The 25,727-nt window shown below is 44.1% G+C and overlaps 1 protein-coding gene across 1 annotated transcript; it reads right to left on the minus strand.

The window, feature by feature from the left end:
* Positions 1 to 11,012: 11,012 nt before the first annotated feature.
* SSPN (sarcospan) lies at positions 11,013 to 24,532 on the minus strand. The gene is made up of 3 exons (XM_039357551.1): positions 23,999 to 24,532; positions 17,377 to 17,463; positions 11,013 to 12,984 (listed from the first exon to the last, which is right to left on the minus strand). The coding sequence occupies exons 1-3, from the start codon at positions 24,278 to 24,280 to the stop codon at positions 12,622 to 12,624; spliced, it is 732 nt and encodes a 243-aa protein (XP_039213485.1). The 5' UTR covers positions 24,281 to 24,532; the 3' UTR covers positions 11,013 to 12,621.
* Between the last annotated feature and the right edge of the window lie 1,195 nt (positions 24,533 to 25,727).

The following is a 25,727-nucleotide window of genomic DNA, read 5'->3' on the forward strand; positions in this document are numbered from 1 at the left end:
AATCGATCCTCTAAGTATATCTCTTCTAGATAAGACAAAAAAATCTAGATTTTTCACCTTATCTGAATCAAATAAATTGCCCTGTTTACATATTTTAGGAGAACTGGAAACGTACGAGGCAATTCGTGCATGGCTTTTCAATAATAATAATAATAATAATAATAATACCTGGGTAAGGACTCGATAGGTAGACAAAATGCCAAATCCAGTCTGAACATCTGGCTGACTGTGCGATGAATGATAATAAAATCTCTTTTGGGGAGGCATAAATGCAATTCCAGATAGTGAGATTGCAGCTTATCTTCCCATGTTTTTCTTGGTTTCCCCTATTTTCTTGGCTTAAGTCAGGGGTAGGCAGCCTTGGCTTTTTTATGACTCTGGACTTCAACTCCCAGAATTCCTGAGCCAGCATGGCTCAGCTTGGAAACCTCTCCCTTTTCCCTCAGCGTGGCTGGCTCAGGAATTCTGGGAGTTGAAGTCCACGAGTCATAAAAGAGCCAAGGTTACCTACCTCTGGCCTAGGCCTAGGCTGCTTTCTGACTCGTGGACTTCAACTCCCAGAATTCCTGAGCCAGCCACGCTGAGGGGAAAGGGAGAGGTTTCCAAGCTGAGCCATGCTGGCTCAGGAATTCTGGGAGTTGAAGTCCACGAGTCATAAAAGAGCCAAGATTGCCTACCCCTGGCTTAAGTGGAGCATTTGAGTTTAACAGCAATTGTTTTCATATACTTTAATGAAACTTGTGGGGAAGCAGTGTTTTGGGGTTTAATTTCACCGTGTCTTGCACTTTATCATGGGTTCTGTCATTGTGTAGACTGGGTCAAATCGGTTGTGTTAATGCAGCGTTCCCCAACCTTTCTGGATTGGCGGCCTGGTGGGGGGGGGAAGGGAGGAAGAAGGGATGGTTTTGTGTGAGGGGCAGCCACACCTCACACAAAAGTAAGTAAAGATTTACATTAAAACAAGCTGACTGGTTTGGGGTCTTCCCCCCCCCCCTTGTTTCTTAAGGTGTGAGAGAGTCCCTCCTGCTTTTAAATTACCCAGCAGACTTTTCTTTGTAAATTCAAGATCAAAGGCCTCGTGAGAATGACATGACATCGCAAAGACTTTCTTCTGATGAGGGGTAGGCAACCTTGGCTCTTTTATGACTTGTGGACTTCAATCCTCAGAATTCCTGAGCCAGCCACGCTGAGGGGAAAGGAAGAGGTTTCCAAGCTGAGCCATGCTGGCTCAGGAATTCTGGGAGTTGAAGTCCACGAGTCATAAAAGAGCCAAGGTTGCCTACCCCTGTTCTGGGTGATGCTGACAGGGTGGGTAGGATTTACATCAAGCTATTAGCAAATATTAACCACGATTGAGGTCAATGGCTGTAGTTAATCTGTAGTTAACTATATCTGGATTCAAAAAGAAAAAGCTGTAAACAACAACAAAAAGAAAGGGCCACAATCCTGAGGAATAAACAGAAAATAGGACATATTAACCGTGATTGCTTACAAAAAAAATGCTAAAGCTTTACGACTTGATGCCTGCCTCCAAGTGTTTTGCAATTTGCACAGTTATATTTGCTCTGTAGAATCGTCCCATCCCACTTCTGAAGAAAATGTAGACTTCTCCCACTGGGATTTTAGGTTGTTTTTTTTTTTGGCTCAGACTGGAGAGTTTAATGAAAATCTCAACACGCAGAGTCTGTTGTTTTATATTTGCTTATAAGAACTAGATACAGTTCAGTATTGTTCAATCTTACCGGTATCTTCTGCAATTTTTTTCCTTCAGTTGTAGATGTTGCAATTTTTTTTTTTAAACAAAAAGACACCAACCTGCTGCATCTTTACAAAATTGCCCTGAAGATGTTTTCTCCTTTCAGAAGAGAGATAAGAGAACTCCCAAACTAACGGATGCTTTTATTCTTAAAGCTGAATTGCAAATAAAAGTATTTTGATGGGGAACGAGAATGTGAAGATGAGACTGATCTATTGAAGTGTGCACCAACGTCCTGGGTACCAGCGTGATCAGTAGCTTCGTTTTGAGACGTTGTGTCATGCTGCTAATTGGATATTATTCCTTTGACACATTGGTTTCCCTTTATCCAATTCCAGTCTTGGCTTCTGATTGATTAAAGAATATTCAGCCCATTACAGGGAAATCATATTCAGAGGCCTTTTTTAAAAAGTGGGGCAGGAATATGAGGAATTTAATGTTGTCCATGTTCTCTTTTTCAGTTAGGATTCTAGATTGGGGACACAGATGATGGACTGAGGCCAGGGTGTTTAAAGATTGTTTTGCAAGGAGATTTAAACTTTGAATATGGGCATTGGCCATAGAGATGGCTTGCTGTGATGGCTTGGTTTTCTTGCCCTGAGCATCTCTATCCATTAAATCATTTACCCTTTTTAAGAAAGATTCACAGTTAACGTGTTTTCAGAATGTGGAAATCAATTACAATCACAGAGAAGAGGGGTGATGGTGTCAATCTATTCTCCAAAGCATCTGAAACCAGGACAAGAAACAATGGAGGGAAACTAACCAAGGAGAGAACCAACCTAGAACTAAAGAGAAATTTCCTGTGGAAACAATCAGTGAAAAGGTTTACCTCTGGAAGTTGTGGGTGCTCCATCACTGGAGGTTAACAAGAAGAAACTGGAAGCCATTCGTCCGGAATGGTATAGGATCTCATGCCATGAGCAAAGGGTTGGACTAGAAGACCTCCAAGATCCCTCCCAACCCGGTTATTCTGTGTTCTATTTATGGAGAACATGGACCAGGTTGGTTGGAAGGAAAGATATTTCTAAAAAATGTTATTCCATGCTATTCAAAATAAGAATTATTATTTCAAGCTATTCAAAATAGGAATTTCAAGAGCTTGTTGGTCTAATGCAGGATAGGCCACCTTGGCTCTTTTATGACCTGTGGACTTCAACTCCCAAAATTCCTGAGCCAGCATGGCTCAGCTTAGAAACCTCTCCCTTTCCCCTCAGCATGGCTAGCTCAGGGATTCTGGGAGTTTGAAGTCCACCAGTCATAAAAGAGCCAAGGTTGCCTACCCCTGGTCTAATGATTAAGGCACCGGGCTAGCAAGTGGGAGATGGTGAGTTCTAGTCCTGCCTCAAGCATGAAACCCAGCCTGGAGGAGGAAGGTGTGTTGGATATCTTTACCACCTTGAGTTCTTTGTAAAAATAAAACAGGTTGGATACAAATAAATAAATGTTCAGAAGTTATTACCAAAATTCAAGGAAACATTAAGGATCAAAGTATCTTGCATACTGGAAACACATTTTTTCATGCACGTGTGAAATCTATAGAACAATTCATTAGGAAAGGGGTTGAATGTAGGGAACTGCCAAATTATAATGCTCCTTGATAAATCAAGGAGACATCTACAGCTAGAATAATAGGGAGTATTTTGCTTGTTGCATATAAACAGGAATGTAACATTCCTAGAAGAGAGGGAGAGATGGAAAAAGTGGAGACAGAGACCAAACTGATCAAAGACTTGAGGCCCTTGTTTCTGAGAAAAAAAGTTAGGGTGTTTGAGACATTTTGGCTTGGATGTGAGTGAGGAAGACACAATGGAGTTGTATAAAATCATCCATGGCATGGTGAGCAAACATCAACCCTGTGTTTTCTAGGCATTTCACGGGCTTGAAATGGCTAGCTGCAGCAGCTGAAGTGGAGAAGCATAACCAAAACATCAAATAATTAGTACTTTAGTGGAACTTGTCTTTGAGGTCACCTTGAAGTTCTCGAGAACACTGCATCTCCCGTTAGAGTTGCTTGCCACCAGAAATGAGTTTGTAGACAAAGTAAATGAAGACGCTTGAGAACCCCTTGGACTGCAAGGAGATCTAATCAGTTGATCCTAAAGGGAATCAACTCTGCCTTTTCTTTGGAAGGACTGATTTTGAAGCTGACACTCAAAAAACTTTGGCCACCAAATGAGAAGAGAAGTGACATGTTGGGAAAGATGGAAGGCAAAAGGAGAAAGGGACGGCAGAGGAGATGGTTAGATAGTGTCATTGATGCAACAAACATGAATTTGGGCAAATTCCAGGAGACGGTGGAGGACGGGGGATCCTGGTGTGCTATGATCCATGGGGTGGTGAAGAGTCAGACACAATTTAGCGACTTAACAACTTAGCAACAAAAACAGAAGGTGGTCTCCATCCGCATTTTCAAACCACTAAAACTGGGGGTTTAGACAATGGGTGCGGTGACAGCCTGAAGCTTATTAAGCTAATCATACATAGCAAAGTGATACATTGCTTGCTTAACTTTACTCTCTTAAATTGGAGAGGATCCACGCACTTCTTAGATTATTGCTTCTTCCCAGCATTTGACCAATCTGGGTCCCTCCATGCGAATGCGCTGCTGTGCCAGGCTTTACAGAGGGATAAAGCATGTTAATGAATGGAGAAAAGCAGAGAGCAGAAGGCTAAATTAAACCTTTATGATTAGCTTCATAAGCTTCAGGCTGTCACGGCATTCTTTGTCGAAGCGCAGGGGCCATTTTCAACCAGACTAATCAGGATATCAATACGAGAGGGCAGAATTCCAAAACAACAGGAGTCAATTAGTAGATGTGTGTCCATCTTCTCTGCTGCTGAGTCTTGTTGACAGTCATTCCAGATGGAGCCTATGGCTTAATTACTGAAAACATTCTCTTTTTAATTTTGAACGAGCTGGCTTAGCTCCAGCAAAATAGGGTGTTTGTGGATATGTACTGGCAGAGAGAGAGAGAGACAGACAGAGAGTGAGAGAGAGAGGGAAAGAGAGAGAGAGATTTTGGGTTGCGATCTTACTTGGTTCCATGAAGAGAATGCATATGTGAATTCCTTAAATCGATAAAGAAATAACAAAAGAAAATATCCATCTTTAGCATCTCTGGGAATCTTAATGTCCTGGTCCAGATTTCATCCAGAATGAGGAGTCCAAGACTGGCTGTTGCTTTTTAGTAGCCGTGAAATCAACCCCCCCCCCCACTTCATGGACTTGAAAGACACCCCTGTAATTTCATACATCTTCTATGTATAGATTTCTTCTGCTGGGGAGAGACGTTCTTTTCTAAGCAGAAGATAGATCAGTGGTTCTCAACCTTTTTAATGCCGTGACCCCCAACCGGTCGTAAGTTGAGGACTAAACAACCGGTCATAAGTCGAGGACTAAACTGGTTGTAAGTCGAGGACTATCCAACCAGTCGTAAGTTGAGGACTTTCTCTGCCCGGGAGCGCCGCGCATGCGTGGTGCCACCCTCTGCGCCGGCCAAGGCATAGCTGGCAAGCGGCAGAGACGGCACAGGCCGACCACCGGCTGGGCCACCAGCTGGCCCAGCCCAAGGGAGGTAAGGCACCCCATGCGCCCCAGCAACCCTCCCTGCGCCCGCCGGCCTCCCACCCCTGGCCCTCTTTTACTTACATTTTTAGTAGTTGCTCAGCAGGGAGGGGTGGAAACTCCCAGACAGCTCGCCTTCGCTGCAGACAACTTGCAGCACCGTTTGCAGAATGGGGTTTTTGGCGGGCTCAGCAGGGCAGAGACAGCCTGGACAATTCCTATTGGCTTTCGAAAGCCAATAGAATAAAAGGGAGTAGCACAGCTAAGGAAAAGGGGGGAAAAATGGCGGACTGCGTTGTTTGGCGACCCCCATGAAATGGTCATTTGACCCCAAATGGGGTCCCGACCCACAGGTTGAGAACCACTGAGATAGATCAAGAATTTGAAGCAGAAGAAGGGAATGTAAGAATCTCTCTTGCTTTTTCCAAAAGGCAACTGGACTTTCTTAGGTTTTTTTTTTCCTTTGAAACCGTTTTGCTGCTCATTCAAGAAGCTTCTTCAGTTCTGAACAGAAGAAGCTTCCTAGATGAGAAGTGAAAAAAAAAAACCCAAGCAAATTCAGTTGCCTTATAGAAAAAGCACCTTTGGGACAACCATGACCTGGATGATTGAGAATCTCCATAGATCTTCCTCTAGCAGCAATTCCCTTGGAGAAAATGGGAGGCTAGCAAAGCCACAGGGTTTCACCAACATAACCTGTACACCTGAAATCAGGAATTCACCAGCTAGCAGTTAGCTAGAAACAAGCTGATAGAGGCTGGGCGGGGATTGGCAATAAGCAAATGTTATGCAATAGTTTTCTGCCAGATCTGGAATTGAAGAAGAGCACTTTAACTGAAGCTCAGGATCCAAAAAGATCTGGACAGATCTTGAACAACGGGCCCTATCCAACAAAATGAAATTTAACGTGGAAAAAAGCAAGGTTGTACACGTAGGCAGGATAAACCAAAGGTATGATTACAGTTTAGGAAAAACCCGGCTCAAAAACAGTAACTGCTCAGCTTGGAAACCTCTCCCTTTCCCCTCAGCATGGCTGGCTCAGGAATTCTGGGAGTTGAAGTCCATGAGTCATAAAAGAGCCAAGGTTGCCAAGCCCTGGCCTTGGCCTAGGCCGTTCTATGACTCGTGGACTTCAACTCCCAGAATCCCTGAGTCAGCCTGGCTCAGCTTGGTAACCTCTCCCTTTCCCCTCAGCATGGCTGGCTCAGGAATTCTGGGAGTTGAAGTCCATGAGTCATAAAAGGGCCAAGGTTAGCTACCCCTGCCCTAGACAATCTCATCACTGGAGTTGGATAGGGAGGAAATCTCTGTTTCTTCCCTGTGGCTTTAAACCTAGGACTAAGTTTAACTCAAGAGAAATTTTATAACCAATGACTCCGAAGAGAGTTTGTCCTGGAAATAAAAACTACTCCGATTTTTAGCTCTCTCCGGAGGCCATTACAACTACCTGGGTCATGAGAACCTTTAACAGCAATTCCAGCATCTACCTTGCCTGGTTTTCAAGATTTGCTTTGCTGGCTGTGGAATTCTGGGAGTTGAAGTCCACATGCCTTAAAATTGTCAAGGTTGAGAAACACTGTTCTAAGTGAACAAAGCGTATCTGCTGTCAACTTTCCAATTAATAGAAAGTTTTCTTCCACTCTCCCACACATTACTTTCAAAATCTAATATATATATATATATATTTTTCTCCTGTTTCTGAGATGTTACGGCCTCCATCCCAAAAAGTCCATTGAGTTGAACATGTTCTCTTCCAAAAAGGACATTGTCTCTCCCCCCCCCAAACCAGTCATGAGGCCCAGCGCTGGATTATTCAAGAAAAGAAGGATTTTTATTTGAAATGAAAACAACTAAGGGTGGGTTACCTGAAAGAATAATTTAGCAACCACCGATGGCACAAGGCCGAATAATCTGTAATCGGTTGGAGCAAACCAGGAAGGCAGAGAGAAGACTGAAGCAGGTCACTCAAACTCAAGCAGGCAGTGTTGGACAGAAGTGAAGTTATTCTTCACGCAATTAATGCTCCTTAACAGCTTCATGAAAAGCCATTCGCCCAGGGCTTTCTAAGCCTGAGGTCACATTAGCTGGCCTGGTCTCATGAAATCTCCTTTCTTCAGATTCTGACTTCCTGGGGAAGGAAGCAACCCACCACAACTCTTCGAGAGCTTCATCTCTCCTGGGTCTCACCCTTCATCCACCCTGGAGAGGACAGTGCCCATGCCTGAAGGTAGCCACCAAGAATTAAGAAAGCAACAGGGCACCAAGGGGGAGAAGGCAGTTCTGTATGCATTTCAGAAGGGAGGGAGGGAGGGAGGAAGGAAGGAAAAGAAAGAAAAAGAAATGAAGGAAGAAGGAAGGAAGGAGGGGGAGGGGAGGGAAAGGGAGGATGGGAGAGGAGGGGAAGGAGGGGAGGGAGAGGGTAGGAATGAAGGAAGGAAAGAGAAGGGGAGAGGAAGGAGGAAGGGGAGGAGGGAGAAAGAAAAGAAAAAAAGAAAGGGAGGGGAGGGAGGGAGGGAAAGGGAGGATAGGAGATGGGAGGGGAAGGAGGAGAGGGAGGCAGGAAAGAAGGAAAGAGGGAGGGAGGAGAAATGAAGGAAGAAAAGAAGGGGAAGGGAAGGAGGGAGAAAAAAGGAAGGAGTGAAAAGAAAGAAAAAGAAATAAAGGAAGGAAGGAAGGAAGGAAGGAAGGAAGGATGGGAAGGGAAAGGGAGGAGATGGGAGGGGAGGGGAAGGAGGGAGAGGGCAGGAATGAAGGAAAGAAAGAGAAGGGGAGGAGGGAGAAAGAAAAGAAAAAGAAAGAGGGAGGGGAGGGAAAGGGAGGAGAGGAGATGGGAGGGGAAGGAGGAGAGGAAGGAAGAAAAGAAGGAAAGGGAGGGAGGGAGGGAGTAGAAAGGAAGGAAGGAAAGAAGGGGAAGGGAAAGAGGGAGAAAGGAAGGAAGGGGAGAGGAGGGAAATGGAGGAGAGGAGATGGGAGGGGAGGGGAAGGAAGGGAGGGAGAGGGTAGGAATGAAAGAAGGAAAGAGAAGGGAAAAGGAAGAAGGGGAGAAAGAAAAGAAAGAGAAAGAAAGAAAGGAGGGGACAAGAGGGAAAGGGAGGAGAGATGGGAGGGGAGGGGAAGGAGAAGAGGAAGGAAGGGAGGGAGAGAGGGAGAGGGAGAGAGCAGAGAAATGGGAAGGAGGAAGGGAGGGAAGGAAGGAAGGAAAGAAAGAAAGTGTATTTGGCCAACTGCATAGCGCACACTTACACAGAATGAACGTTAGAACGGATTCAAGAGCCAGAAGCATAAACAGAGGTTTTGCAAAGGCATGTTTACAGCTGAGCGGCCTTCAGCGGTTGTTCCTCGCTGACCCCCTTCCATCCCCCCCCTCTTCTACTCCCCCCCCCCGCCCCGGTCTTGCTAGTATTTAAAAACACATTCTGAACAGAAGCCTGTAGCCAGGGCTGAGAATGGCTGGCAGGGGAAGGGTTGAAGCTGACAGCTCGCTTGTAAATATAGAACATAAAGCACGGGGCAGACCTCGTATCCAGATCAGCAGTGTTCACATGTCGGAGGGAAGACCGGCACGCTGGCATTTGATGGCCACTCAGCTATTCGGGCAGCGCTCCAAAGAGCTTCCCACGCAGAGTGGCAGGCTGCCAACCACGATCATGTGAAGGCCCAGTCCAAAGGGGCTGCGATCCGTGGCCAGGGTCCTAGGGTGGGGCTGCTGCCTCCCTCACCTGTCCCTCCAAATGTTCATTTTGGTTTTATGGCTTAGACTTAGATTTGCGCCCTTTGATCCAATCAATCCGAATAGAGCTGGAAGGGACCTTGGAGGTCTTCTAGTCCAACCCCTTGCTCACGCAGGAGACCCGACATCATTCCAAACGAACGGCTGTCCAATCTCTTCTTAAAATCTTCCAGTGTCGAAGCACCCGCAACTTCTGCTGGCAAGTCATTCCACTGGTTAATTTGTCCTCACTGTTAGGAAATTTCTCCTTAATTCCAGGTTGCTTCTCTCTTTGGTTAGCTTCCCTCCATCGTTTCTTCTCGGGTGCTTAGGAAAATAAGTTGACCCCCTCTTTTTTGTCGCAGCCCTTCAAATACTGGAATACTGCTGTCATGTCACCCCTAGTCCTTCTTTTCTCTAGCGTGGTCATACCCAATCCCTGCAACCATTCTTCATATGTTTTATCCAACAAAGAAATTCTTCTTGGACCCACCCCCCAATAACCAAAGTTGATAGGGCATGGTAGGACACAGATCCCCAGAGAGGTTGTGGGACTCCTGGTGCATTTTCGAAAGCCTAGTTGCCTGAATCCAGGTCTTCTCATGTTTTCCTGAGGTAAATTTGTTGGATTCCATAGCCAGCTGCAAAAACTGATATTTATCTATACTGTTTCAAGTTTCAGTTACGCCCTTCTTAGCTCGAAGGCCACACCTCATGATGAAATTGTCAACAGTGAGGTCTCCAGATTTGATCTATAACATAGTTAAGGGAATTCCTTTGGAAATGCAGTCTGAATTATCATTCTTTGGGATGATCATCCAGAGCAGGACTTCAATCCAATAGGTCTAAGAACACACCATGTAGTTTCACAGAGTGCAACTTTGAATTAAGCTAGCTTAGATGCTGAGGTTTATGTATGGCTTCTGCAGTGTGCAGAAAGTCAAAAGGATGAATCTTGGGCGCCCTGGTTACTACATAGATATCCCAGAGCAATGCAAACATTTCAGGTGACAGGGATGAATAGAAAGATGGCAAATTCAATGTAAATTTTCCCCCAAGTAAACTCAAGACACAACCGTGAAGCTTAGAAGGCATCAGAATGGACCACACACCTTCCACCATCCGGAACCCCATGACGGATGCCTCTCCTAGTTTTGGGTGGCCTCCGTCCTGTGATATAACGCGAAGTTTTAAGATGTCTTGGTGGGACTGTAGAGGACATTTTCAGGAAGAGAGAAGGCTGGGAAAACTTGTCAAGGAGCAGGAGAGGGAATGCATTGGGTTGTGTTTCTTGGTTTGCCTTGGGTCACGTGAAGGTGTGCAGCCATGAAAGACATGTGCTCCCTCACCATCTAATGTCAGGAACCCTCAACCGTTTTGCTGATTAGCAGGCCTGGCCAGAGAGCATTACTGATCAAGCGTGTGAAGCTGGAAATGCTTATGAAGAGAAATTAGAAGGACACGCAAAGGAGACAACATGCTAATTGGTACCTTTATCCATGGTATGAACCTAGGGACAGAGAGACAATTCTCTTCCTCTCGAATAACAGGAGAGCTTGGAGTGATTGCCTGGACTTCAGTAATCAGGGAAGAAAAGTACGTTGAGTTATGATATTAATAATAATAATAATAAAGTTGGAAGGGACCTTGGAGGTCATCTAGTCCAACCCCCTGCTCAGGCAGGAAACCCTATACCATTTCAGACAAACGGCTGTCCAGTCTCTTCTTAAAAACTGCCAGTGTTGGAGCATTCACCGCTTCTGGAGGCAGGTTGTTCCACTGGTTAATTGTTCTAACTGTCAGGAAGTTTCTCCTTAGTTCTAGGTTGCTTCTCTCCTTGATTAGTTTCCATCCATTGCTTCTTGTCCTTCAGGCCCCTTGGAGAATAGCTTGACTCCTTCTTCTTTGTGGCAGCCCCTGAGATACTGGAACACTGCTATCATGTCCCCCCTGGTCTTTCTCTTCATTAAACTAGACATCCCCAATTCCAGCAACCGTTCCTTATATGCTTTAGCCTCATGTCCCCTGATCATCTTTGTTGCTCTTCTCTGTACTCTTTCTAAAGTCTCAACATCTTTTTTACATCATGATGACCAAAACTGGATGGCATCCAAAGGCTTTCAGGGAGATCCTGACTTTAAGGAAGATGGTCAGTGGTTACTAGATATGATGGGTTATATGCCGGCTTCAGAATGGGAAGCCTCTAAAAGCTGTTTCTCCGTGAACATCCGTCGGAGGAGATGACGTCCTCACATCCTCTCGTCAACCTCTTTAAGAAATCTGGTTGGCCCCTTTGGGGATGAGGATGTTGGAGTAGAAAAAGTGATCCTGTTCCAAAGAGGACTCCTTGCATGTCCTCCTCTTAGCTCAGTGTAATTAGTAATCATAACAAATGACAGAGCTGGATTATATGACCAGGGACAGCAGAATATAATCTTCCCCTGGGTGGAGGTCTCTGGAGCAGATGGTGTGGCTATATACAATAGGCGTCCAACCCACGAGGACGGCATGTCTATTATTGGAAAGGCTGACACGTAACTCTTCAGAAATGATTCAGAAGAAACACTTCAGGACTTATGGGAATCTCTCTGACGTGTTTCAGACTTCGGCCTGAAAAATGGATGCGGCTGCTTTGAAGAGCCCACTTGTAATGCATCTCTTTAAAGCAGCGTCTCCTTCCCCCCCCCCAGAAGCCTGAAGAAAACTGGGCTGCTTTAATGGACAGGAAAGAGATGCTGTTCTCCTGGGATATCCAAAGCTTAGCTCATCATGAAATTTGCTCTCAGCAACACGCGTGTGTTATTCGAAACAACCCATGCGAGAAAACCAAGCAATCAAGTTGTTAAGAAAACGGGGGGGGGGGTGTTTTCTTTGCGGTCTTATGAATCTAAAATCATATATGGTTTTGTAGTCACACAACATATATTAAGGGGGGATTTATAGATTCATGAGGCCTTAATTATTGTTCTGTGCCTCCTTGCCCTTGGTCCCCATATTCTATTATGTTTCATTTAGCGTCATGCCGGCCACATTTGTGATCTCCTGCTTTTTCCCTAGAAGGAAATGGATTGGACTAAAACGGAGGTCTCCAAATTTGGCAACTTTTAGTCTTGCGGACTTCAACTCCCCAAATTCCCTAGCCAGCCAGCATGGGGAATTCTGGGAGTTGAACCATAAGTCTTAAAGTTACCACATTTGGAGACCCCCTGGACTAAAACACGATCAGTTTTTTAAAAAATTCCGTTCCAGCCGCGTATAAAACTGGAACGGATGCACACTAATGACCGCGAACATCCATGGAAGTGGAAATGTGCAAGAAGCTACCAAGAGCTGATGTCTCCATTTCGGTGTCTTCTCTTCCAGAAAATGTTCACGGTTCCTGCTCTAGCACCAAAGGCAGGATGCATAATTCAGAGGCACGTTGGGGAGGAGGAGGTTCTCTGGCAAGACGGTTTGGCAACAATTTTTGTAAAAATGCACCATCGGGTAGTTCTTTTGATGTACCTGAACGGATGCGTCCACACGTTTCTTGTTTTAGCAAGAGGAAGGTATACTTGGTGGCTTTCCTTGAGACCGTCCTCTCTTTCCCTACACTTTGGCTGGTTGGCCTCCCGCGGCAGCTTGGGACTGCATCCGGGTTCCGACGTAAAAGACTTGATACCGATCCTTCCACATCACGAAACAGGCCACAAATCCCACGACGGCTGCCAGGAAGTTAAGGAGGAACTGGATCAGCAAGAAGAGGTAGAAGGTATTTGTGAGGAAGCTGCAGTCGCTCTGGTAGGTGATGGTGCGGCTGAGGGGGTCCGCCGCGTCCAGTTTGCAGTGGCAGACCGCATCAGAAATGGGTTCGCAGGTAAAGCGGACGATCTGGGAGTAGCAGTAGGCAGCGAAAGCCATGGCCAAGATGCAGACGTTCAGACTCAGCGCACTCAGGAGGAAATAGGCAACCTGGGACGGAAGCGGAAGAACCGTCTGAATACATATTGCAAGGAATATCCTGCAGGTTGATGAAGTTTGCCATTCCCAACTGCCTCCAAGCATATGCAAAGTTTGGATATGGTTGGGCCAGCAAAATGAGAGAAGAGAAGAGAAGAGAAGAGAAGAGAAGAGAAGAGAAGAGAAGAGAAGAGAAGAGAAAAGAAGAGAAGAGGAAGGGAAGGGAAGGGAAGGGAAGGGAAGGAGAGAGGAGAGGAGAGGAGAGGAGAAGAGAAGAGAAGGGAAGGGAAGGAGAGAGGAGAGGAGAAGAGAAGAGAAGAGAAGGGAAGGGAAGGGAAGGGAAGGGAAGGAGAGAGAAGAGGAGAGGAGAAGAGAAGAGAAGAGAAGAGAAGGGAAGGAGAGAGGAGAGGAGAGGAGAGGAGAAGGGAAGGGAAGGGAAGGGAAGGAGAGAGGAGAGGAGAGGAGAGGAGAAGACTGAACCAGAGAGAGGGAGAGGGTAGGGGAGGAGAGGAGAGGGAGGAGAGGGGAGAGGAGACTGGATCAGGGAGAGGGAGAGGAGAGGAGAAGGGATGAGAGAGGAGGGGAGGGGAGAAGAAAAGAAGAGGAGAGGAAAAGAGAAGACAGAATTGGAGAGGGTAGGAGAGGGAGGGGAGAGAAGAGTGGATCAGGGAGAGGGAGAGGAGAGGAGACTGGATCAGAGAAAGGGAGAGGAGAAGGGTTGAGAGGAGGGGAGGGGAGGGGAGAAGAAAAGAGGAGAAAAGAAGAGAAGACTGAATCAGAGAGAGGGAGAGGGGAGGAGAGGGAGGAGAGGGGAGAGGAGACTGGATCAGGAAGAGGGAGAGGGAAGAGGAGAGAGAGGAGAGGAGACTGGATCAGAGAGAGGGAGAGGAGAAGAGAAGGGATGAGAGAGGGAGAGGAGAAGAGAAGAGAGGAGGGGAGGGGAGAAGAAAAGAGAAGAGAAGAGAATGAATCAGAGGGAGCGGGTAGGAGAGGGAGGAGGGGAGAGGAGGGGAGGGGAGGGGAGAAGAAAAGAGGAGAGAAGACTGAAAGAGAGGGAGAGGGTAGGAGAGGGAGGAGGGGAGAGGAGAGGAGACTGGATCAGGGAGAGGGAGAGGGAAGAGGAGAGAGAGGAGAAGAGACTGGATCAGAGAGAAGGAGAGGAAAGGAAAAGGGATGAGAGAGGGAGAAGAGAAGAGAAGAGGGGAGGAGAGAAGAGAATTTTATTTGTGATATGTGTTCTTCCCGTGACATGTTCTTCTTTTGGGGATTTTGGGGAATGGCAGTTTCTAGGAATTGCACACATATATTGTTAAGCTGCCCAGAAGTATCCTGTGGTAAAACGGGCAGCCAATACATTTGATAGATAAATCAATAAATACCTCCCCCGTTTCCTTTTTAAACTAAGGTGTTCTTACAAATCAAAATTATACACCTAGATACATGCATTTAGGCACATAGTTGAGTGCAGGATTCATCAGTCAACTTGATTTCAAAATAGCAGTTTGTGTGGTGAATTGGGATACATGAGGGTATTGGTAACAATTATTAATTTTCCACGATATTCCTGTATTCCTGAATGTCAGCTCCAGTCTATCTTCTACACTCTGCATGTATCCAAATGTGGATCTTTAGATTTGGCTGAATCTAGCTTGCCCTGTCCACTCCTCAACACGAAAATACCCCTTGCTCCCTTCTCCATTCAGACTTGGTCAGTCAACGGATCTTCTATTTTTTCTTGCTCTCAAAGGTCCAATAGCACCAGATCTGCTTTCGAGGTACAGTAGATTATATATGAATAGGGAGATATTTTTTTTGTCTATTAAAACACTTGCTGGAGAAGACTCCTGCGAGTCCCCTGGACTGCAAGGCGATCAAACCAGTCAGTCCTAGAGGAGATCAACCCTGACTGCTCTTTAGAAGGCCAGATCCTGAAGTTGAAACTCAAGTCCTTTGGCCACCTAATGAGAAGGAAGGACTCACTGGAGAAGAGCCTGATGCTGGGAAAGATTGAGAGTAAGAGAAGAAGGGGACGACAGAGAATGAGGGGGCTGGATGGAGTCACTGAAGCAGCAGGCGTGAGCTTAAATGGACTCCAGAAGGTGGTAGAGGACAGGAAGGCCTGGAGGAACGTTGTCCATGGGGTCGCGATGGGTCGGACATGACTTTGCAACTAACAATAACAAAGACATTAAATTAAGGTGTTGGGTATTCTTATTTGAGTTCCTTTATATATTAAAAACAGAGTCTGATATAAGATATAAGCTAAAGCCACATCTAATTATTTAATACTGCCTTTTTCACTAATGGAATGGAATGATGGAGGAGGAGGAGGAGGAGGAGGAGGAGGAGGAGGAGGAGGAGGAGGAGGAGAAGAAGAGTTGGAAGGGGCCTTGTATGTCTTCTTTTTTTGTTATATATGTTCTCTCAGAATATAGATTACAAAGCTCTACAAACACTATCCGTTCTCATTCTTTGCCTTCCAACAACTACTATATAAAAGTTCACCTCTACGTAGAAACGTTTCATAGGGCTCTCATAATTATTGGTTAAATTGCCTGTATTTAGCCATTTAAGCTAATAGTGTCCATTCTCGTATGAATTATGAATTTTATAATTATGAATTATAAAAATCCCTTCTTCTGTTTATCCCCAGAATCTATTGTTACATCATTTTACCTGATGGCCCAAATTTTTGGTATTATACAATACTGTATGTGTGTGTGCGGGCGTGTGTCTGTGTGGGGAGGGGTTTGATGGAATTCTTTATTCAGTATTATATATTCTGCATTTTATTTCTCCCTCAGCAAGTTGACATTTTTGTTTCCTTACATAAAGAGTTCTCCTTTTCATGTGTTCACAGCCTGAGCTATCAATATAACAGCAGTCTGATGATCTTGAGGTTCTTAGCATGTACACCTTGATAAAATCTATAGGCCAGGTATATGTGTCTTCTGTCTACGATGGGTAAACTGTGAGTAGCTCGCTTGCTGGTTTTATGAATGGAAAATGAAGCTAAAGGAGATTGGGAAGGACACCAAAGAAACTCAAAACAGAAATCTCTCTGCAGGATTTTCCTAGTTGAGATCTTGTTCTTCAAAGCTTTTGGAACTTCATTCCTTAACAGAAACTTTCAGTGACTAAAAGCTTAAGACCACGTTAAGCATCTGATAGTTTGCAGCTGGGTGAGTGGATGGATAGATGGGTGGGTGGGTGGGTGGATAAATGGATGGATAGATAGATGAACAACTAGATGGATAGATGTAAGGATGGATGAATGGAGGGAGGGAGGGAGGGAGGATGGATCGATGGACAGATAGACATATGGGTGAATGGAAGAATGGATGGATTGATGGATAGATAGATAGATGGATGGATTAATGGATGGATGATGGACAGATGAATGGATGATAGATGGATGGATGGGTAGATACTCTTTCCTTAAGTCTGCCCAATATAAAAAAGGAAGATAGGAATTCACCTTCAGAGCTGGGCAAAAAAAAAATCTGGGAAGTTTGAATTTTAATAAAAGGCTAAGTTGCTATCTCGGTAGCAATATTCAGTTTCCTCCATTGGGCCACCAAATTCAAGGATTTAATTCAAAGCATTCTAGAGTCTTCATTTCATGATCGCTTTAAAGGTGTTATCAGGAACGTATAAAGAAATTCAAGCTATGATGATGTGAACATCATGTTTAGCATAGGTTCAAACTTATTTATTTGGGGAATTTGGGAGATAGAACGTAGGGCAACGGTTCAGGGAGACTGACTGGCTTTCGTAAGCTTCAATGAGATAGCTGAGGAGTTTGGACTTATTTTTCTTGTTGCATGATTTTATTAAAAATAGGAGACATGGCTAAGAAATCTCTTTAGTTCCCTTATGTAAACAGTTTCCTTCTCTGGTCTACCTTGTTTGACTGGCAACATATTAGTAGAAATGGAATTTGAACAGAAAACACCATGACAAATGAGTAGTTACTAGTATAGCTGGTTCTGAAAACGTTCAAACAATCAAAAATGCGGATTTTTGAAACGTCAGCTCTGGTTGGTGGATATACTGAATCTACACTTCTAGCTAGATATGGGGAAAGAATCAAGGAATAATAGGAACAGGAAGGTCCGTTGGATCTGCTCAAAAACTCAAGATGGCAGCTGTAACATGTGGCTGAAGCTGCTTGTTGTTTTATGGGCATTGTTTTTAATGCAGACACCACACACACAAACAGAGCTTTAATTGTAACACTGCAGCTGCCATCTTGACTTCTTTGACCAGATTCTGCAGACACTCTGAATAGGAAAGATCCCTGGATCACCACTGACTCACAGATCTCTGGAACCTGCTCCTCCAACCTTATTTTCAGATGGAATAATCAGTTCTTCTCCAAACGAAGAAAGCTAAACCACGTACCTTGATGAAGAACTGAATGCAAGTTTTCTCATCCGGCTGGTAAGAAATACAAAGCATCACAAATCCGATGAGGGCCACCAGACAAACCTGGAGAGAGAAAGATGAATAAATTGAAATTTAAAATTGGAGCAAAGATAGAGGAGGACCTGGCCAGACCCAAACCCTCCATTATCAATTTAGGAGATCAGATAGTTAACAAAATGACAGAATAACCGAGTTGGATGGGACCTTGGAGGTCTTCTAGACCAACCCCCTGCTTGAGCAGGAGACCCTATACAATTCCAGACAAATAGTTGCCCAGTCTTTCCTTAAAAGCCTCTAGTGATGGAGCACCCACAACTTTTGGAGACAAGCCGTTCCACTGATTAATTGTTCTCACGGTTAGGAAATTTAGTTCTGCCAACCTAGATTAGTTTCCATCTGTTGCTTTTTGTTCTGCCTTCTGGTGATTTGGGGAATAGTTTGTCCCCCCCCCTTCTTTGTGGCAGCCCCCCCAAATATCAGAACATTGCTATCATGTCACCCCTGGTCCTTCTTTTCACTAGATTAGTTGATGCATATCATTATCACATCTTTACAAGGTCTGCCCAATCATTCATTTAGTGCTTTTGACTGGTGGATCCATCCCAAGGATCCAGAATAGCAATATTGTTATACTATAGGCACCGTTCTAAGTAATGCAGTAATTGATGAGAAGAAATTTTGCCTATTCTTCTTGCGTCCAACTGCATCATCACCATCACTGATTTCCCTATAATACAATTTCTACAGTCTCTCCAAACATTAGCATAGTAAAGTATCATACCAAAACATACAGTATACATTAGAATACATTAGAATAGAATAGAATAGAATAGAATAGAATAGAATAGAATAGAATAGAATAGAATATATGGAACAGAACAGAATAGAATAGAATAGAATAGAATAGAATAGAATAGAATAGAATAGAATGGAATGGAATAGAATAGAATACTTTATTTGACCAAGTGTGATTAGACACACAAAAGTGTGATTAGACACACAAGGAATTTGTCTCCGGTGCAGAAGCTCTCAGTGTACATGCAAAGCAACAGTGTAATAATAACCATAATAATGATCCCAATAAGAGGGGGTAGTAGAGAAGATAATAAGAAGGATAATGATAATATTACAGCCATACTATATGAGTAAATATATATCAACCTCCATAGATATACATAAATATATACATAGAAATATTGATATCTGTTCCTAAAATTGGAATTTGGCCAAGGTAAACTAATGTTTCAAAAGGGAATTAAGATTGTTGAAGTTATATAGCAATGTAGTTTACATCCTCGTTATACTATCAACTGGAATCTGTCCACTTATTGCCTTTGGGATCCACTCTGTCTTTACATTATTGTAGAAAATTAGGATATATAATTTGCACAGATTCTATAAAATACTATTTTACATCATTCTCAAACTTGTCACAATATGTTGAATTAAATATGTCTTCACAGAGGCAATTTCAGTGATAACCTGATGGTGAAAATTCCCATTAAAATGCTGTGAAGATGAATATTACATGGAGATTAATATGTATTTTAAGAAAGGATGGCAGTGGCTAATTCCTATTAGGTATTTGAGACAAATTGTTAAAAGTTATGGCATTTTAAAGCCCCTAGAATATCTCTGGCTAAATTTACAGCAACTTTACGGAGACAATAGGTTTAACCTTGCTGGATTTAATTTTATCATTTAGATTCCTTTGGCGTGAGATTTATTACGATTATTTTCCTCTTTGGACTCATTTGGAGTGGAAGTTGGTAATTCCTTCCACTAAAATGAGGATTCTTCATTTCCTGCTGTGTTCAAAATGCCAGATATTTGTTTACAGGTAGTCCTTGACTTATAACAGTTCATTTAGTGACGGTTCAAATCTACAACCGCATTGAAAAAAGGGACTTACAACTGTTTTTTCACACTTACAACTATTGAAGCATCCTCGTGGTCACATGATCAAAATTCAGACGCCCGGCAATTGACTCATATTACAAAGGTTATAACCTCCCGGGGTCACGTGATCCCCTTTTGCGACCTTCTGACAAGCAAAGTCAATGGGGAAGCCAGATTCACTTAACAACCGTGTGTCTAATTTAACAACCTGCAGTGATTCACTTAACAACTGTGCCAAGAAAGGTCGTAAAATAGGGCAAACCTCACTTAAGAAATGTTTTGCTTAGGAATTCTGGACTCCATTGTTGTTGTAATTTGAGGACTAGCTGTATGTTGTTTCTGAACCAGTTGAGAAATTGATGCTGTGATATAATTCAAACTCGAAAGATTATCTCTTGGAACACCTGGATTAAAAAAGGGACTAATACTTTAAAGCAGTTGGCTTTTCACAACTCTGAGAGATTTTTGTCTCAGATTTGACTTCAGCACATAATAATAATAATAATAATAATAATAATAATAATAATAATAATGAAGTTGGAAGGGACCTTGGAGGTCATCTAGTCCAACCCCCTGCTCAGGCAGGAAACCTTATACCATTTCAGACAAATGGCTGTCCAGTTTCTTCTTAAAGACTTCCAGTGTTGGAGCATTCACCGCTTCTGGAGGCAGGTTGTTCCACTGGTTAATTGTTCTAACTGTCGGGAAGTTTCTCCTTAGTTCTAGATTGCTTGGCAGAATTTTTAGAGTTTCAAAGATACCTGCAATGCTAGCTTTTTTGAAAAGACGATTGTCCTGGAACAGAAACCAGCAGTACAATTTTGTAAGGTATCAACATGTGAAATTAAATTTGTATCCCTTACATGTTTGACCTGTGGGAAGCAAAACTGAAAAAATTTAGAGTGGGTTCTGATGTTAAAAATATGGGAAATACACTTCCTATGGCTTATACTATCCAACTGATTTGGCATTTTCGACTTTATAGATCCTGGATTAAAGAGGATAAATACTACATAACTGGAAAGAAAGTTACTCTTCTAATTTTAAGAAAGAGATCCATCATATGAGTTTGTTATCTATTTTATAAAAATGTATGTACCTGTTCCTGCGTTGTTTAGATTTTATGATGGGCTCAACAACTGAATTAATTCTGTATTACTATTCATATTTATTTACATTGATCATATTGGTCTCAGTTGGAACTACTTGTTCATTTTAATTCCTGTGACAAAACTGGGTCTTCTTTTTAGTGGGTAATCAACACGAGTGCATTCACCATTCGCTTTCACTCCTCCAGCATTGTGTCTTAACAACCGCTACAGGAACAAAGTCGCTCCTTAGCAACGACTAACAAAATTTCTGGATGATGTGTTTACAGTTTGTCATCACTAGTCAACTTCTCTTGCCTAAGAAGTGGAAAAAGTTTCCCAAAACCTTTTATGGCAGCCGAAGTGGATTGTACCTTACACAGGGTGCTGAAAAAGGAAATCTAAGGGAGAGAGAGAGAGAGAGAGAGAGAGAGAGAGAGACGAACAGATGGACAGACAGATACTAGATATAGATAGATGACAGAGATAAATAGATGATATAGATAATAGATAGATAGACAGATAGATATAGAGAGTAGACTAGATAGATATAGATAGATGACACACACACACACACAAACACACACACACACACACACACAGAGAGAGAGAGATGGACAGAGACAGAGATACTAGATATAGATAGATGATGGATGATATAGATAATAGATAGATGATAGATAGATAGATAGATAGATAGATAAATAGATAGATATAGAGAGTAGACTAGATAGATATAGATAGATGACAGAGAGAGGGAAGGAGAGAGAAAGAGTCAGACAGACAAACAGATTAACAGACAGATATTATAGATAGATGATGGATGATAAATAGATGATAGATATAGATAATGGATAGACAGATAGATTTAGAGAGTAGACTAGATAGATGACAGAAAGAGAGAGGGGGGGGGAGAAGCTGTCAATGCCTCAAATTATAGAGATGTGCCCTACAAAACCGGAGCACATTCCCATTTATCAATGGGTAAAATGATAATGATGTCACATTAACCAACTAGGGAACAACATCAGTGCTAGAAGAGAGAGGGGTCTGCTTTCTCTTTATATAGAACTTGCCCTGTCAGTATTGATGGTTCCTTGTTTGGACTGTTTACAGTTAGTTTCTTAGGCAGTTCCACCAAGGCCACTTCCACCAAGACCGACAGGGCAAGTCACTAGAATATAAAATGAGAACAAACCCTACCTCCTTCTTAGCACTGATGATGTTCCCTAGTTCGGTTGTGAAATGTCTCCAAGAAAACCACCAAGCTCAGAGAGGACCAAGGACCCCTCAGAAAAACGGGATTTGCCTTAGTCCTCAATATTGTAATGGGCAGGAGTTGGTAGAAGGAAAATAAAGATGGAACATGGGCTGACACACACACACACACACCCCTCCATCCTCACTCTTTACTTGTCCCATTGGATGTCCCTCTAGCACAGTGGTTCTCAATCTTTTTAATGCTGCGACCCCCAACCGGTCATAAGTCGAGGACTACTCAACCGGTTGTAAGTCGAGGACTACTCAACTGGTGCAGCACCGTTTGCAGAATGGGACTTTTGGCAGGCTCAGCAGGGCAGAGACAGCCTGGACAATTCCTATTGGCTTTTGAAAGCCAATAGAATTGGACTCTATTCAAGAGAGTCTATTCTATTGGCTTTCAAAAGCCAATAGAATAAAAGGGAATAGCACAGCTAAGGAAAAGGGGGGGGGGGGAAATGGCGGACTGCGTTGTTTGGCGACCCCCGTGAAATGGTCGTTCGACCCCAAATGGGGTCCCGACCCACAGGTTGAGAACCACTGCTCTAGCACACGGGTGATCACGTGATGTGTCGCGACTTTTTTTGCACTGCTGGACCTGGGATGGATGCGGCCTCTGTATGATGCAACCGGCCCGCGTGCTGGCAGTTTGACACCCCTGCTCTAGCTAATAATAAAAAAAACACAGCCCACCATAACTTGTGGGCCCGCCACCATCATATTACTGTAAAAAATAATATGGGTGGTGCAGAGACTCACTTAGTTTAAAACCAGATGGAGCCACATGTGTCAGCAAATAAGTGTAGCGCTGAGCAGAACGCGGGCTGGGGTACATCAAATATATATAGAAACCCTGCTCAAGTTACACTCCACATACATATTTATTTACTCAACATCAATCTGTTCTGAGACCTGACCGAGCTGGAGGCGAGCACGCTGCAATCTATGGGGCACCACGTTCCTTCACCAGGAGAAATGGCCTTATGGGCTTCCTACTTAGGTGACCAAGTCCCCAAGATAGCATGGTGTTTTTTTAATTGGGGAGGGGGGTCCCATCTAACCCCAACCCTGCTTTTGGCATAAAGGCCCTTTGGGGTTTTTCAAAACTTGGCCAACATCAAAGCGTTGGGCACCGAAGCAAAGAATTTAGGGGCCAAGAAGACCAAGTAGCCACTTGTTGGATCCCAGTCTTAATTCCACAGCCTCAGCCTAAAAAAAATTCATCATGGAATCCCCTTTATCTGATTGGCCTGTGGGCTGGTAGGATGGCTGGCCCAAAAATGAGAAGCTTTTTTCCAACTACGTCTCTGTGTAGCCACATCTTCCTTCCTTCCAATAAAGGAGAATGTTGAACAGCTCAGGGTTGAACTGTGGGGTCCGTGGTGGTCCCTGAGCTTGGTTTTCTTGAAGACGTTTCATGACCCAACAAGGGAACGTCATCAGTGCTAGAAGAGAGAGGGCTTTGTAAAAAGGAGAACTGGGGGGTCCTGGGTGCTCTCTGCACGTGGTAGTTTTCTTGCAGAGGTTTCATTACTAAACTAGGTAACGTCATCAGTGCACTGCACGAAAACAACCAAGCTCAGAAGTCACCGACCCCACAGTCCTCCTCCTCTGAGCACTGATGATGTTACCTAGTTGGGTCATGAAACGTCTGCAAGAAAACAAAGAGTTCAAGGATCCCACAGTGGTGTTGTTTCCAGTGGTTCTTCTTCTTCTTCTTCTTCTTCTTCTTCTTCTTCTTCTTCTTCTTCTCCTTCTCCTTCTCCTTCTCCTTCTTCTTCTTCTTCTTCTTCTTCCTCCCCTCCTCCTTCTTCCTCCCCTCCTCCTCCTCTTCTTCTTCCTCTTCCTCCTCCTCCTCCTTCTTTCTTCTTCTTCTTCTTTCCTCCTCCTCCTCCTCCTCCTCCTCCTCCTTCTTTCTTCTTCTTCTTCTTTCCTCCTCCTCCTCCTCCTCCTCCTCCTCCTCCCAGCACTGCTGATGTTACCTAGTTAGGTCATGAAACATCTGCAAGAAAACAAAGAGAGTCCAAGGATCCCACAGTGGTGATGTTGTTTCCAATGGCTGTTGTTGTTGTTGTTATTGTTATTGTTCTTCTTCTTCTCCTCCTCCTCCTCGCACTGATCATGTTACCTAGTTGGGTCATGAAACGTCTGCAAGAACAACCCCCAAGCTCAGAGAGCACCAAGGACTCCCCCACGCACATCTCCTCTCATTTCAGAAGCGTCTTCCTTAGAGTCTATACCGCTCTCAGCCCCCCCAACCACCCCCCCCCCAACCCGGGCGGGGTAGCTCATGCAGACGGTTGGGGCGCTGGACGGCGCCTCGGATTCAGACCAGAGCCCGGAATGCTTACAAGCGCGCCGGCCCAATATGGAGTCTCCCGGAGCAGCAGGGAAGGGCTGAACTCGGCCATCAGGAAGGCCAGGACCGTGATCGAGACTCCCAGGACCAGCTGCAGCAACGCCACCAACAACGGGAACCGGCAACCGCAGCACGTGTGAACGTCCTCTTCCTTGCCCGCTTTGGCATCGCCCGGACGGCTCTTCTGCTCCAGGGGGGCCGCGGTCTCCTTGCCAGGGGCGCCGCTTGGCTCTTTTCCAGGGGGGCTCGGAGCTGGCTTCGCTTTGGACCTCATTCTGACGACCTCCGGGCCACGACCACACCCTGAGCCCGAGTTGAGAGTCCGCGATCGCCCCGGGCAGCCTCCGTCCGCCTGCTCCGCTTTGAACAAATATGGGAAATCTTTGGAGGGGCCGTCGCAGTTTCCGAACACCACATATAGACCGTGCGGGAAGGGGGGAGTCGAGGGGGTAGCGGACGGACGGCTATCCGGGCTGGGGCGTTGCTCAGCGAGATGTTCTGGAGCCAGGAAGGCTGTGCACGTGAGAACGCGCGTTACGGGGCTGGCTCCCATCGCCATTCCCCCCCCCCACCGTTCCCCTCCTCCCCGGACTGGGCATTTGCCCTCCCGGGAAAACGCCAACCCTGTTTCCCCCCACACACACACACACGTTAGCGAGAAGAGACTGACTCGGGACTTCCTCGGACCATTCCAGCGAAGGAGCCACACGTTGAAAAGTATTTCACGTGTTTGCTTTTGGCGCTCGGAAGGCCAAGGAGGAAGGAGGTGGAAATCGGAAACCGAAATCGGAAATTTCGAAGGAGGCGGGGGGGGGAGGTCCATGGAGGGGGAAAATATCCTTTGGGATATTAAGATGCAGAGAAGGTGGGAACTTTTTTTTTTTTAATTGAAAATTTTTTAAAATTTTACAAAAAAGAAAAACAACCCTACCCAACCCACCCCAACCCTCCCCTCCCTCGACCTTCCCAGAGCTGAATATAGGCTTAATTAAAATTTCTTAAGTTTCTTAAAATCTTAAAAAGAAGAATATAAACCATAAATAAATCTAAATACAATACTTATACAACTTATAAAATAATTAACAATAATGTATATATGTAAAAAGCATAACTATTAGAAGAAAAAAGAAAAAAAATGCTTAGAAAAAAAGAATAAAAAAGAAAAAAGAGGAAAAGAAATATAAAAAAATAGAGATAAAAGATATAAGGAGCAAGAGAAAAAAAGAAAAAAAAAGAAAAAAGAAAAATACAATCTATAAAATATAAAATTTATATATAAGTTATTGAAATACTAAATAATATTTTTTTATATCCAACCTGTGTTGTACAAAATCTATCCATTTTTCCCATACCGCAAAGAAGTTCTCTTGCGATTGATCCTTTAAAAAAGCCGAAATCTTTGCCATTTCCGCCAAATAAGAAACTTTAGAAAACCACTCTTGCAAAGTAGAAGAAGGTGGGAACTTTTAAAAAGGGCGTTTATTTAGGGCGGCTTTTGTATTGTTATAAAATCATCTGATGGATCAAGGTAAACACACAAAATAGTAGTAGTAGTAGTAGTAGTAGTAGTAGTAGTAGTAGTAGTGGGTGCCTTGGGTGCAATCCCAAAACAAATGGAGCACCACTTGAACACCATTGGCACTGACAAATTCGCTATTAGTCAATTGCAAAAGGTGGCCTTACTAGGAACTGCTTCCATCCTGCCACGATATCTCTAATAC

This window comes from Crotalus tigris, unplaced genomic scaffold (genome assembly GCF_016545835.1).
Source record: "Crotalus tigris isolate CLP2741 ecotype Arizona unplaced genomic scaffold, ASM1654583v1 scf7180000018925.3142382, whole genome shotgun sequence".
Lineage (NCBI taxonomy): Eukaryota > Metazoa > Chordata > Lepidosauria > Squamata > Viperidae > Crotalus > Crotalus tigris.

Bases quoted from the DNA above. Each gene is read 5' to 3' on its own strand.
- SSPN (XM_039357551.1), bottom strand. From the start codon at position 24,280: ATGAGGTCCAAAGCGAAGCCAGCTCCGAGCCCCCCTGGAAAAGAGCCA. The intron at 17,464-23,998 runs GTAAGCATTCCG...TTCTCTCTCCAG, and splicing joins CATATTGGGCCGGCGCGCTT to GTTTGTCTGGTGGCCCTCAT. The intron at 12,985-17,376 runs GTACGTGGTTTA...CTTCCGTCCCAG, and splicing joins GCATTCAGTTCTTCATCAAG to GTTGCCTATTTCCTCCTGAG.